The sequence below is a fragment of the Dipodomys spectabilis genome, unplaced genomic scaffold (genome assembly GCF_019054845.1).
Source record: "Dipodomys spectabilis isolate Male_0828 unplaced genomic scaffold, ASM1905484v1 ptg000006l, whole genome shotgun sequence".
Lineage (NCBI taxonomy): Eukaryota > Metazoa > Chordata > Mammalia > Rodentia > Heteromyidae > Dipodomys > Dipodomys spectabilis.
This window is the reverse complement of record NW_024870683.1, coordinates 1,732,639-1,745,966: the sequence shown is the minus strand read 5'-3', so window position 1 is coordinate 1,745,966 and position 13,328 is coordinate 1,732,639. Positions and strand designations below refer to the sequence as shown.

Below are 13,328 nucleotides of genomic sequence, written 5' to 3'. Positions count from 1 at the left end.
AACATCCTTTCCTTGTGGTATGGTAGCAAGACGTAATCTTTTAGAGGAGTCTCATAATTCTACTCTTTTCTGAGTAAGACTTTTGTACTCAACTGCCACAATTAAATCGTGGTTTCTTAACCAAAATAAGCCTGTTAAAAAGGTAGTAGCGCTGTGGCTCAACAGGTAGAGTGCTTGCCTTGAGCTGAAGAGTTAAGGGACAGCACCCAGGCCCAGAGATCAAGCCCCACGACTGACAAAAATAAAAAAATAATAAAAAATAAGGTCCTAAACTCTCAGATTTGTAGTATCTGTTCACTCTGACTCTCAGATCAACTATTTATGAGGCAACAGTAATCGTGTACAATTCTAAGCCTCAATTTTATGATCTCTATGCTTTTGACCTCTATGCTTTGCCATCTCCATGAGAACATATCTAGGTTAGCTTGTATCAGGATAACAGACATATGGAATTGAGTGAAGTGGCCCCAGCTCAGGCCCACCTGATAAACCCATTGCTAACCAACACCAGCAAGGCTAATCAAGACATCTAGTTGAGTTAGATGATAGACTTTCAAACCACAAATCTCATGTTCTCAAACCATATATCACTGTGGTTTTTGCTTATGTTAAACAAAACTATCACATAATATATTAATTAGCTGTTAATTAACTGAAGCAGATGATATACTGTCATAATAAAGATACAATAATACAATAATAAGATAAAATCCAACATTTAACTTGAGTTACTGATAGATGTTGCACTTTTGAATTAATAAATATATTTTATGGCTGTTATTATTATTATTATTATTATTGGTCATGGGCCTGAACTCAGGGCCTGAGTACTGTCCCTGAGCTTTTCTGCTCAAGGTTAGTGCTCTACCACTCTGAGCCACATCTCTACTTCCAGTTTAATGGTGGTTAATTCAAGATAAGAGTCTCACAAACTTTCTTGTCCAGGCTGGCTTTGAACTGGATTCTCAGATCTCAGCCTCTTGAGTAGCTAAGATTATAGGTGTGAGCCACCAGAGCCCAGCTTATTGTTATTTTTAAGGTATTGTTCATTTTTTGAATATATTAACTTCTGTTAATATATTTAATGTCAAACCACACAAAGTATCAAATGAAAAATATCAAATTTCAAAATATCCAATTATTTGCAAACAACCATATTTTTATAAGTGTCCTAAAGTAGAACATGTGATATATTTAATTTAATGTTATGAACTAGGCACAATGCCTAGTGACTTGACTATTTGGACTGCATGGTCGGTTCTAGAGAGAGAGCTGGACTGAATGGTCTTTTTAGTCTATGTAGAAGATACAGCAATACTTAGGAAGAGATAGACAAGGTCTTCAAGCTCTATACACAGGATCTCCTGTAGCCTCTAAGGGAACAAATGCCAAAATAAAATGTGTGAGTATGCCCCAATAGGACACATCTCCCCATAGCTTAGGGATGTGTTACCTTGCTGACGCATCTTCATGGTCCGGATCTTTATGGACTGTCCTCGAACTCGCCCTTCACAGAAGTAGGCACCATTGATCTTACTAGCCTTTTCTCTCTTCCAGACAACTTTTTTAGCCCATTCCCTGGTCACATCTTGAGTAACTTCCAGTGGATCTTGGTGCTGATTCATCAAGGCTTCAAAGTCTCTCCCTATGGTAATGGGTTCATGGGGGTGCCATCCAGAGGCAATGCAGGTGAGGGATGTTTCAGCATCAGACACAAGAGGTAGGGAATTGATCAAGATCAGGTCCATGGCACCTTCCACTAACCCTGAAAGGAAACAGGAAGAAAAATGTATGAAGAAGCTGATTAATCTGGTTTCATAGGGTGGGACATCTGGTCAAAAACCTTATCTAAAGAGAGTTCTGTGGAAAGTCTTTTAAAAAACATTCTGACAATGGGCCTGTCTTCCAATGAACAAAAGCCAAAACTCATCAAGGTATTAAGTCCCTCTATCACCTAGCCCTTCATCCGTCCCCTGCCCCAATAAGTACCTAGCTTACCAGGGATTGCCTGTTATTCACCTCCAAACCAGCCATATCTATTGCCCACTATATTGTCTGAGTCATAGTTAAGTACTCAGTTAATGTTTGTTGAGTTGAATGTTAATGGCATTATCATTAGTTATTATAATAATCATTATTAGTTATTCACTTAACAGATACCAATGTTGCACAGACAAAATAAAGCATTCTAAAGAAGCATATCAACTTTGCTAAATTTATAGTTTCCCTGTCGAATAATTTGCCCAGATCAGCACCAAATTTCTAAAGAAAATAGAGAAATCGTCACTAAGTAATGTCTTCATTTTCCTCTGAGTCTCATTTTCCTCATCTTTAAAAAATGATGCTAATAAGACCTAACTGTCATAAAATATTTAATATATAGTATATAATAAATAATATAAATATTGCATTTAATATATAGTATATAATAAATAATATAAATATTGCATTATTACTTAAGTAACAATATAATAAATATCACATTATAATTTAGTAATGATATTTCATAAGACCTTCTTTCAGTAAAATTAAATAAGCTGCAATATATAATTTGCCATGCACTGTGTTCTACAAATAACCAATGACTGTATTCAATTTCTCATTATTCTGTTTTCTGATAGAGCTCCAAAGTTTACCCCCAACTACTAAAAGAAATCTTTTCTGATGTCTAGCATTTATTAATAAGTGACGAAGCACACTATAATAAGAAAATCCAGATTTTTTTCAAGCCTAAAGTTAAAACAAGGAAACTTGTTAAAATTATTTTGGATAGGGAAAATAGATAGTGATCAATGGGGTGAGATTGACTAGAATGTATTGTAGACACATGCAGAAATGTAACACTGAAATCCTCCTTTGTCTAACTTATGTAGACTATTTTTAAGTGCTATAAAAGAAAAAGAAAAGAGAAGATGAAAGAAAAGAAAGGAGGAAGGAGAGAGAAAGAAAGAAGGGAATGAAAGAAAGAGGGAAGGAAGAAAGGAAAGAGAGGGGAAAGAAAGGAAGAAGAAGAAAGGAAGGAAGGAAAGAAGGAAGAAAGAGGAAAGAAAAAGGAGGAAGAAGGAAGGAAGGAAGAAAGAAGAGAAAGGAAAGGAAAGGAAAGAAAGGAAAGGAAAGAAGGGTAGGAAGGACTAAGGGAGGGAGGAAGGGAGGAAGGAAGAAAAAAAGAAAATAATCCAGGCTGAGGTTATGTCTCAGTAGTAGAACAGTTGCTTACAATGTAAGAGACATTGGGTTCAATCTCTAATACCACAAGAGAAAAATCAAAGAAAAGGAAACGAAAAAGAAAATCCTCTTATTGTATCTTCTCAGTATTTCTTCTCCCCGTCCCCACACACCACATTTACCTCCTCTGTATACCTTCCCTTCTCCCTCCCCCGTCTCTCTCTTCTGATTTCTTAAGTTTTTAACATAAGCAAATGGAACTTGCCTATTCTCTCCTCTCTAAATATGGAAATATCAAGGATAGAAAATGTGTTTTAGCTGTGGTGATGGTTGAGTTTGTAGTCTGTATAAAATGATTAAAGACTAGACCTATCAAATGCATTAGGTGATGAAGGCCCAACCAAGAGTCTCAAAGAGCTTTGTAAAATGATTCAAGTAATCTAATGCCATGTTATTTAATGCCCTGTATAGTCTCCCAACCATTCTCTTTGTATACACCATTGTATCCATTTTATATATGGAAGCTTGAAAGCTTTAGTGGTTTTTTTGATGTATATTGTTTGATCTACTATCAAAGGCCTAGGTGGGATTCAAATGTTCGCTGGTCTTTAAATACTCCATGCTCAAAAGAAACTCTACTGGAATGCTTTCCTTCACTCTTGGCACCACTGACTTCTACTCAAAAACTCTGGTGTAAGGAACATTTTCCTGAGAATGATTGTCAAATCATATCCCATAAAGGCTCATACCATTATCCATTACTGCACCTAACACCTTTTCTTATATACTCCAAATCCTACTGGGGACTACTACTGAACCTTCCTCACCTGGCATATTCATAGACTAAGGACCTTTGACTAAATACACTAATTAGTCTCATTTTCATTTCTATCATTAAGGGCAAAAGTTTTCTAAGATGAATGTTAAATTTCATGCATCCTATATATTTGGGGATTAATACTACTATTCTGTAGTAAAGATCTCTTAAGTACTTCACCATATCTTACAGGAGGTTAATTCTTGTTTATATGTCTATTTGGTACAGCATCTGCCAGGCTAACAGATACTTTATATCATAACTGTTGATTAACAATGCTCTCAGTTGCCTCTCTCATTGAGTTTTCTGTGTGCTAGACTGTACATGGAACTCTTCACAGTGATGTTTCTCAGCAAATCTTTGTAGTGAATTCAGAATTATTTAACTCTTGTTTTTGCATTTGAACTTTTGGGATTTAATACTGCTTTTTAAAATGATGATTCACGAGGACATGAAAATATTTTTAAAAGTTTAGCGATGGAAATGATTTGAGACCAGAATTACCACCCAGGAGAAGTAGAACTTAAACACAGAGCCATGTCTTTCAAACTGCATTTCAAGAAACTATTATTTATTTTTCTGAAAAGGTATTTGTGCTTGCCATACTTTGTGATCAAATACATGACAGAAACAACTTAAAAGAGGAAGGACCTATTGGCACACAGTTTCAGAGGGTTCAGTCCATAGTTACTTGGCCCAATGTGCTTGGTAAGAACGTTATAGTGGTGAGATGTGTGACCAAAGCACTTCTTCACCTCATGGCAGGCAGGAAGCACAGGGAGAAGCTGCAAGAGGCCAGGGACAAGGTTTCTAGAACCTCCCAAAATGGCTCTACCAGCTGGAGACCAAGTCCTCATAGGAGTCTGTGGGAAACATTAAACCACAGCAGCATTCTAGAAGTTTCTGAGAGTAAAAGAGGTGAGATTAACTCACATACATACATACTCTTGCAGAGTCACTCAACTTTCATCTTTCTTTCTTTTTGGTTCTCTTTCTCTCTCTCTCTCTCTCTTACACACACACACACACACACACACACACACACACACACACACACACACACACACACGTTTAAGCTCCACATTAGATTCATTTAGAAAGAAAAAGATTTAGCTTAATTGAAAACTTATAAAACCTCAAAGATCTTCCATTTTTACTCATTTTTTAGCAGATAAAAAAATGAAAGTTTAAACATGCATATCAATTAAAATACATTCACTGAAGCACAACTGGCTTGTTCCAATTAATCCTCTTTTTTCCATATCCAAGTTCAGCACAGCTGCAGATACTCAAGTTCTAATTAACCTAGCTCCCTGATCTTGAAACACTGGCAAGCCAGGAAGAAAAATCAGGTTAAAACATTACATAGTGAGTCGATTCCCATGTGCTTTTTGTTACCTCATAATTGTACTTGGTGGAGTTTCACTATTATGTGTTTGCAGTAATACATCATATCTTTTGAATAACTGTGTTCATGGTGCTTGGGAAATCATTTACATTTTTGGAAGGTGTTCATTCTGATGACAGAAGTAGATATCGTAAAGTTTTCAATATCTAGAATGGCAATTTGTTTTTACTTGACAAAAAGCACTTTATGGAAAGACTTGGAAAAAATTATATTAAGTGAAGTAAGCCATGGTTTCCCTTATTTGCAATAACTAGTATATGTCTAGGCCAAAAGCTATGTACATATGACCATATAAGATGATGTTAAGCAAAATGAACCCCAAGATAGGGATACATATATTTTTTTCTTTCTTGCTATTGTTTCTAACAATTTATAATGTACCATGTGATTTTTTTTTGTTGCTTTGTATGTTCCTCCCCCATGGTATAACCCTTGTTTTCACTGTATTTGATTCTGGGAGGGGAAGGGAAATAACAAAATGCTGAAACAAAGATACAGGTCAACACACTGCAACAATGAGATGTACAGACACTATGTTGAAAATAAACTTTACAACTTGTGGGGGAAGGGGAGAAAGGAGTTGGGGAGGTTGGGAGGGAAGGGATGGTAGGGGATAAAAAAGGAGGAGGTAACAATGCTCAATAGGAAATGTACTTATTACCTTACTCATGTAACTGTAACCCCTCTATCCTCTATTTTTACAATAAAAAAGTATTTTAAAAAAGGAGAAGAAAAGAAAGCACTTTAGCAATCCGGGTCCTAACAATGAATTGAATGGGTACTCGTCAAAAGCATTTGTGGAATCAAGGCCCTGGCAATGAGCCAGAAAAATATAGACAATCCAAAAGCTATGCAGCATAGTTTGTGGGTTTGACCTTTACTTTAGTTATTTGAAACAGCTGCCTAGAAAAGGAAATTTCTCCGAAGAACATTGTGCCATTTTTATGTCCATTCATCCATTTACTAAACAAATTTATTGAGTACCTTCCATGTGCTAGATATAGCAATAGGCCCTAGAGACAGAGAAATGAATAAAACAGATGTGATTCAACCTTTCCATAGCTTATAAGCAAATATGAAAGACAGTAGTGGGAAATCAATCACACTGATAAATAAAACTGATAGGTACTATGAAAGAAAACTACAAGACACTATGGAATAAAGAATGTAAATTCCATCAGACTTTACTAATGTAGTGGGAAGAAGGTCTATGGATATTTAATCTAAAATGATTATTGTAGTTACTGAGGCAAAGCAAGAAAGCTACAATAGAACCCTGTCTGAAAGAATAGGTTTTTGGGTGCAAGTTTTAAAAAAATGAATAAATACTTACTAGGAATCATTTCTGGAATTTTTAAAAATCCATCCTAGAGTTGACATTAATTTGTATTTTGGAGTCCTAAGACCTCTTGGCATTGTTTCTCTTTGCCAATCCTATGGTAAAGTATTTTTGGTCTCTTTTCTGCTTTTTTTTGTCTCCCTTGAAGAAATCTAGTTCCCAGACTTGTTTCCAACATTTTGATCTTTTAAAAAAAAAAATTGTCCTCTATGGTGCTTTAAGGTATATAATTAAGTCTCTGAACAATAGCTTCATTCTCCAAGCTCATTACAAGAAAGTACAGGCCAATTAACAAGAAGATAGCAAAGTACACAAAACTTGGAAGAACAAAGGAAATTATTAACTTTTGTGATGAATAGCTGGGAGGTGAGAGCTTAGGAAAGGGCATTCTGGATGTGACTGAGTTGCATCTCCAAGAACAAGCTGTTTTCACCTAGGACTTGTGCCAGCCCAGTTCCCCCCAAGGGCTTGTTCACTTCTTCACCCTTACTTCCCAGACAGAGGGGGCCCTGGTCTGTCTACTAAAGAGAATAACATCTTCTCCCTATCTTCAAATGCCAGAAAATTTCCATTCAGACTAAATAATCGTTCTACTTAGAATTAAGCTTGGCCAACTGATGGGAATTCTTGGTTGTTGTTGTGACCTAGAATTAGACAGAGCAGCCATGCAGTGAAAGTTTATTGAATATATTTACATTCAAACCCCATTTTGGGAGGGGCTGAATTTAAAGGAGGAGGAATACCATCCAATTAAGAACTGTCTACATTGGAAGGGACTTCAGAGGTTTTCTAGTATGAGTGTCACTTTATAAAGGCTAAGAGAAAAGACATTGCTCAGAAGTCACACAAAGCTTAGTGGTAAAGCCAATACATGAGTTCTGATCTCCTTGTAGAGTGGTGTTAAATAAATGGCCAATATGTACTGTGAAAGAATTTGGGACATTTATAAACCCGGGAGGTGGCACTTGGAGAATCCTGGAGCCTTGAAGAAACTAGGGCAAGGATACAAGACAAGGAGAATTACTCAGAAATGGGTTCTGCCTATCTCATAGGTAGCCCTAAACCTGAGGTTAATAAACTCTCCCATCTACTTTCTCCCAAGAGAAGGTATAATGGTTTGGGTAAGAAATGTGCCCAAAGGCCCATGTGTATGTGCTTGGACTTCAGCTAGAACATGAGGGACCTTAAGAAGTCGGACAATGCTGGAATAGGCCACAGGGAAGAGAAGAAGCACTTTTGAAGGTTATAACTGGTCCCAGGTCCTGTCCACTTTCTCTGTGTCCTGTCCATCAGGAGGTGAGTAGCCTCTGCCAGATGCTCCTGATGCCATGATATTCTGCCTCACCATAGAGCCAGAATCAATAGAGCCAGGGATTAGAGATTTAAAAAAACAACAACTCTGAAATCATGAGCTAAAATATACCTATTATCCCTGCGTTTTCTCAGGCATCTTCTCAGCAATGATAGAACTAATGCAGGATACTCTCTAATTGAGCCATGCTTATCCAGTATCAGTCTAGGTCCCATAGAGAAGGCAATTTGATTGACTTGCTTGCACAAAAAAGAAAATAACCAAGAATCACTCAAAGTAATAACCTTCTGAGAACTATAAGAGGAACAAACCAACAGACTGAACCTACAATGAAAGAAACTCAGGACTGAGGTATTTGCTAAAATGAGGTTGACAAAAGAAATCTAACTTTCCCTGCAGGTATACAATTACAGCATGTGGAGGAAAAAGCTGACTTTATTATTATTATTATATAAGTGCTGTCTTATGTACTTTAAGTATCAAAGAAAGGTATTTATATTCTGCTTTCTAGGCTAAAACAAATTACAAAAAAATTAAAAACACTAAACATTGAACCTGGTCATTAGAATATTCTCGCACAATAAAAAGATGAAATCTGAACTGATCTAATTGGTTCTACTAATGAAAATTATGCTCCATTCTAAACACCAGCAGAGAACTCTATTTTGCTCATCTCTAACAATTAGCACAATGCGTAGTACATAATAGCTATGTGCAACACTGATGCAGTAACAAAAGGTTAAAAATAAGTAAGGCCGTTCTTTGGTAGATTAGCTCATTCAGCAGACAGTAAGTGCTGGGCTCTCTACTGCATTCTGTGAGTGAAAATAAAAATTAAACACGATCAGGCTTCTGTATAGTCAGCTCACTCAAAAGCATGTATATGCTCAAGGTCCCAAAAGAAAACACTGGCATATTTGATTACAGAAAATACCCAAAACTTCTTTACAACTTTAGAGTATTACATAAAAGAGGCTAAATCATCAAATGGGAAAATATTTCATATTGAAAACTTAGTTTGAATATATGTAATATATGAAGAAAATTTATAAATCACTGAGACAATGGTCATCTACAGAGGAACAAAAAAGTAGCCAATCACAGTAAGCTAGAAAAAGTGGTCAAATATTTTACATTTCTGTGCATGGAAATGTAGTGTCTGTTTCTCAAACCCAAGAGTCAAATCTTGGTCGTGGGACTTGATCAATGAAGCATTAGAAAATGTGACTGAAGCTGAGCCTTAAACGATGTTAGCTGGTTTGCACTCTCTCGTTGCTCTATGAAAGCCTCAGACCACCCTAAAGAGAGCTCATACTAACCCGCTGCAGAGCGAGGGACCACATGAAGACAAGAATCATTCCACTTGAGTCCAGTAGACCAAACTGCAGATATGCGCGTAAGCCTGCACATATGTACAGTTCCAACTATGTCATCAGCTGTTCACAGAATTTAACATTTGAAAGCAATTCATCTCAAATCCAGGTGACTCTTTTGTGCCTAGCACAAGCAACTACTCCTGGGACTATAAAGTAATTATTAAGAGCTTTGGTATTGGAGTTCTGCCTCGTTTTCTTCATCTGCAAAAATAAGATAACAGCTTCTAAATCATTTTTCTAAATAAGGGGCCATTTAATTCTCATGTCACAAAGCCAGTTTAACCAAGTGAATCTGCATGGAATCAAGGGCTGTATCAGCCCCATGAGAAAGAAAGCCATGTTGTTGCTTGAAGTTCAAAGCTAAAACACCCTTAGGAAGAAAGTCTGGTAGTAATGGTTTTGTGTCCTGTGTGTACCTAACCCTCCCTCACCCTCCTTCACACTTTAAACCCTCAAGAGTAAGGAAATAAGGAAGATGAGCTCCTGTGTTTCCTCCCAAGCCTTTTGATTCCTGTCCCCTTCTTCCAAGACTGATCTTAATAGGAGACCAATCATTTTAAGTGATTCTTAAAAAGCAATACCACATACAGTGGTGCCTTGGAGAGACAGGGCAAGAAAGCTCCCAGCAATGAACCTGGGTTTTCCCATGGAACTTTGAACTGAATATCATAGAGCCCATCCACGTGACCTAACTCAAAGGTATAGGTCTCTGGGCTTGAGCACCCTTCCTTTCATAGTCTTATTTGTCCTGTTGGTTTTGTTTTTTTCTTTTAGACAGTCTCACTATGTGGCACAGGCCAGCCTTGAATTTATTATCCTCTTGCCTCAGATTCACAATTGCTGGGATTACAGGCATATATATACCTCCATATCCAGCTTTCTTCTTTGTCTTGAAAAGTAAATTGATGGACAGTTAATATTCGAATCCAGTAAAGAGTTCTGTGGAATGCTTTTTAATTTAAAATCCTACTGACCCCAGTCTTCTATATTCATATTTTAACATTAAAATTGTGGTCAAAATATCTTTCTAGTAAGAATGTTATAAACAGCTGGGTACCGGTGGCTCGTGCCTGTAATCTTAGCTACTCAGGAGGCTGAGATCTAAGAATCCTATTTCAAATCCAGGCTGGGCAGGAAAGTCTGTGAGACTCTTATCTCTAATTAGCCACCAGAAAACTAGAAGTGGAGCTGTGGCTCAAAGTGGTAGCACATTAGCCTTGAGGGAAAAAACTCAGGGACAGTACCTAAGCCCTGAGTCCCACGACTGATAAAAAAAAAAAAGATTAAACAGATCTTTTACATGAAAAATGTCTGTTATCACAAAAGCATTTCCTGGGGGAAAGATAAATAACTTTCTTGCCATTTTGTAACAATAGAAACCCTACTGCTCTTTTAAGCCCTAATTCTTGCCCCCCCCTCCCCCTCCCCCCCCCACCAAAAGAATCTTCCATTAGTTAAATATAGACCTAATGATAAAATGTACATTGCAAGTATTACTGAATGTATCCTCCCTTCTCTTCCCCAGAGTGTACTGTGCTTCTCTTCCCTAGGGAACAAGATACTAGCACAGTCGTCTGAATCATCAAACCTTCTGGCTCAGCATGAAGATCATGACCTTTGTTAAATAGTGGAAGAGGATGCGGAGCGCTGAATTCGTAATATCTGGCTCTGTGTGGCCTGTGTGACTGTTCCTCCAACTCCCTCCCCACTGAGTCATCTGCAGAAGCCTCAGGTCTTGCAGACAGTTTCTTTCTAGATTCCTGTTATAAGAATCTATTGTCCTTTAAGCCTTACACAAGCTATTTCTGTGATCAGGAGCTATCTATTGGTGAAGAAGCTTGTCTCCATTAAAAAAAAAAAAAGTCTGTGCACTTCCAAAGCTGGCACCTTAGTCAGGTGAAAATTGAACTAGATGTTAGTTTTTTCCCATCAAACACAAGCCTAAATGTCTCCAGAGACTAAGAGATGAGTTGAGTATCAAGGGTGACTATATTTAGGGTAATCCTCTTGGGCCTTCTCCAGGCCCACTTTTACTCCAACAGCAAACACCACCATTTCAAAGAGGCTGGAAGCTCTAGAGATCATAACTAGAACCTTTAATATGCGCTGCCTGCACTGCCCTCTAACATTTCTCCTCTCTGGCTCACAACTGCTTGCCCAAGACATGATTCATTTGCCTACACATCCTGGAGACAGACAGACAGCACAGAGCAGAGGCCATGTCTTATGAACCGCAGAGACTTGATACCTACTAGTTCCAACAGTGTGACAGCTTATGATCTTAATTAAGCCTAGCAGCTGCCATGCATCTCATCACGCTAACGTCTCTAGAGGCCAGCTCCTCCTTATCTCCTTAAGAAAATGATGTAAGATCTGTATAGATTTTTCTGGCAGCAAAGAGACAGGGCCTATCTGTGCAGTCTCTTGAAGGAAAGCTGCCTACAAACATGAAAAGCCAGACAGGCAATTTCATCATATGTTATAACTAAGCTATTCTAGCCATAGGCTGGAACCACTTTACAGTCACATTGAATACACAACTTGGTTACTGGATTTTGTTGTTGTTGCTATGGTTGTTAGTTTTATTTCTGTGGGGTTTTTTTTTTAGACAAGATTTTAATGTTGCTCAGGCTAGCCCTAAACTCTTGAGCTCAAACAATTTCCACCTTACCAACCACCCCTTTAGCCTCCTAGAGAGCCAGTCACACAAGTATGCAACCACTTATGCCCAGCTTGTACACAGACTTAAACATCATATTGTAAACAGTCTCATTTGAAAATCCAGGCTCCTCCTGGATTCTTCTCTTCATTTTACCAAGGTATTCCCTTCTCCACCTATTATTCTTTTTTTTTTTTTTGCTTTACTAATCCTATCATTTTTTATTATCTTTAAGTAGTTGTGCAAAGATGTTCCCATTCTACAAAACAGTGTATGAGTACAAAGTGTCTGACAACATTGTCACCCATCTCTCCTAACCCATCCCTTTCTAACTTTTTTCTTTAATTGAGATTAGGTGATTACATAAATTTCACAGTATTGTGGAATAGTGAAACTTAGTTAAAGTCACAAGCACATTTTAACCTTCACAAGGCAAATTGTCATTACCATGGTTTATACAGCTTGGAATTCTATGAGCTTTGACAATACAAGTTATTTTTCCACACAGGTGATGTTTACATTTCTTTCCTTTTGCTTAGTGTGAGCTGTTCCCATTTATTCTGTTCCTCCTCCTAGCTTCCCTCTGTTGTGTGCATATATCTACCATATATATGGTTAAGAACATGGAGTCATTTTGCAATGATATGACAAAATGGTCCACCTATTATTCTTAACCCTTTGCTATCTACTCTGAGCCTGTGGAGGCTGCCTGTGTCCTGCTGGTTTTAGACAAAGGGTAGCTCATGCAAGGAGTAAGGTAAAACAGAGTGTGGCCTGTGTAACTGTTCCTCTAACTCCCTCTCCACTGAGCAGTCTGCAGAAGCCCCAGTTCTCCAAGCCCATACTTTTCTGAAGCAACACTCAGTAACAGACAAAATAGTGGATTGGCAGGGACGTGGAGGAACATGGTTTTGTACCTATCCCTTAGCATCCAACCTTAAAGAAGTCCCTTGGGCACCTTCCCAAGTTCTGCTATTTCCCTAAGGAACACCATTCACAAATCATCACTGTCAAGAGCAGTATTTCACTTGCACAGGAACAATTACTATAATTATTGCAAATAGCATAATACAAGTTATGAAGTACCGACCACAGTACTTAATAACCTAGGTGTATTATTTTTCTAAGTCTCACAACCGTTAATGTGATTTGGATTTTCTATCTTCATACAATGAAGAAACTCACTTAGACATAATAGGAGCAGTGACATCTAAATGAAAGGTCAGATCTAAAAGGTCCAGAATTCACAGCC

At 37.7% G+C, this 13,328-nt stretch overlaps 1 protein-coding gene across 2 annotated transcripts in view; it reads right to left on the bottom strand.

Moving 5' to 3' along the window:
- Positions 1-13,328, bottom strand: part of Tek (TEK receptor tyrosine kinase) — a 102,799-nt gene that overhangs the window by 62,009 nt on the left and 27,462 nt on the right. For both annotated transcript variants that reach the window (XM_042695452.1, XM_042695458.1), the window contains exon 2: positions 1,454-1,765. In XM_042695452.1, the coding sequence (XP_042551386.1) occupies positions 1,454-1,765 (312 nt within the window). The remainder of the gene's footprint in view (positions 1-1,453; positions 1,766-13,328) is intronic.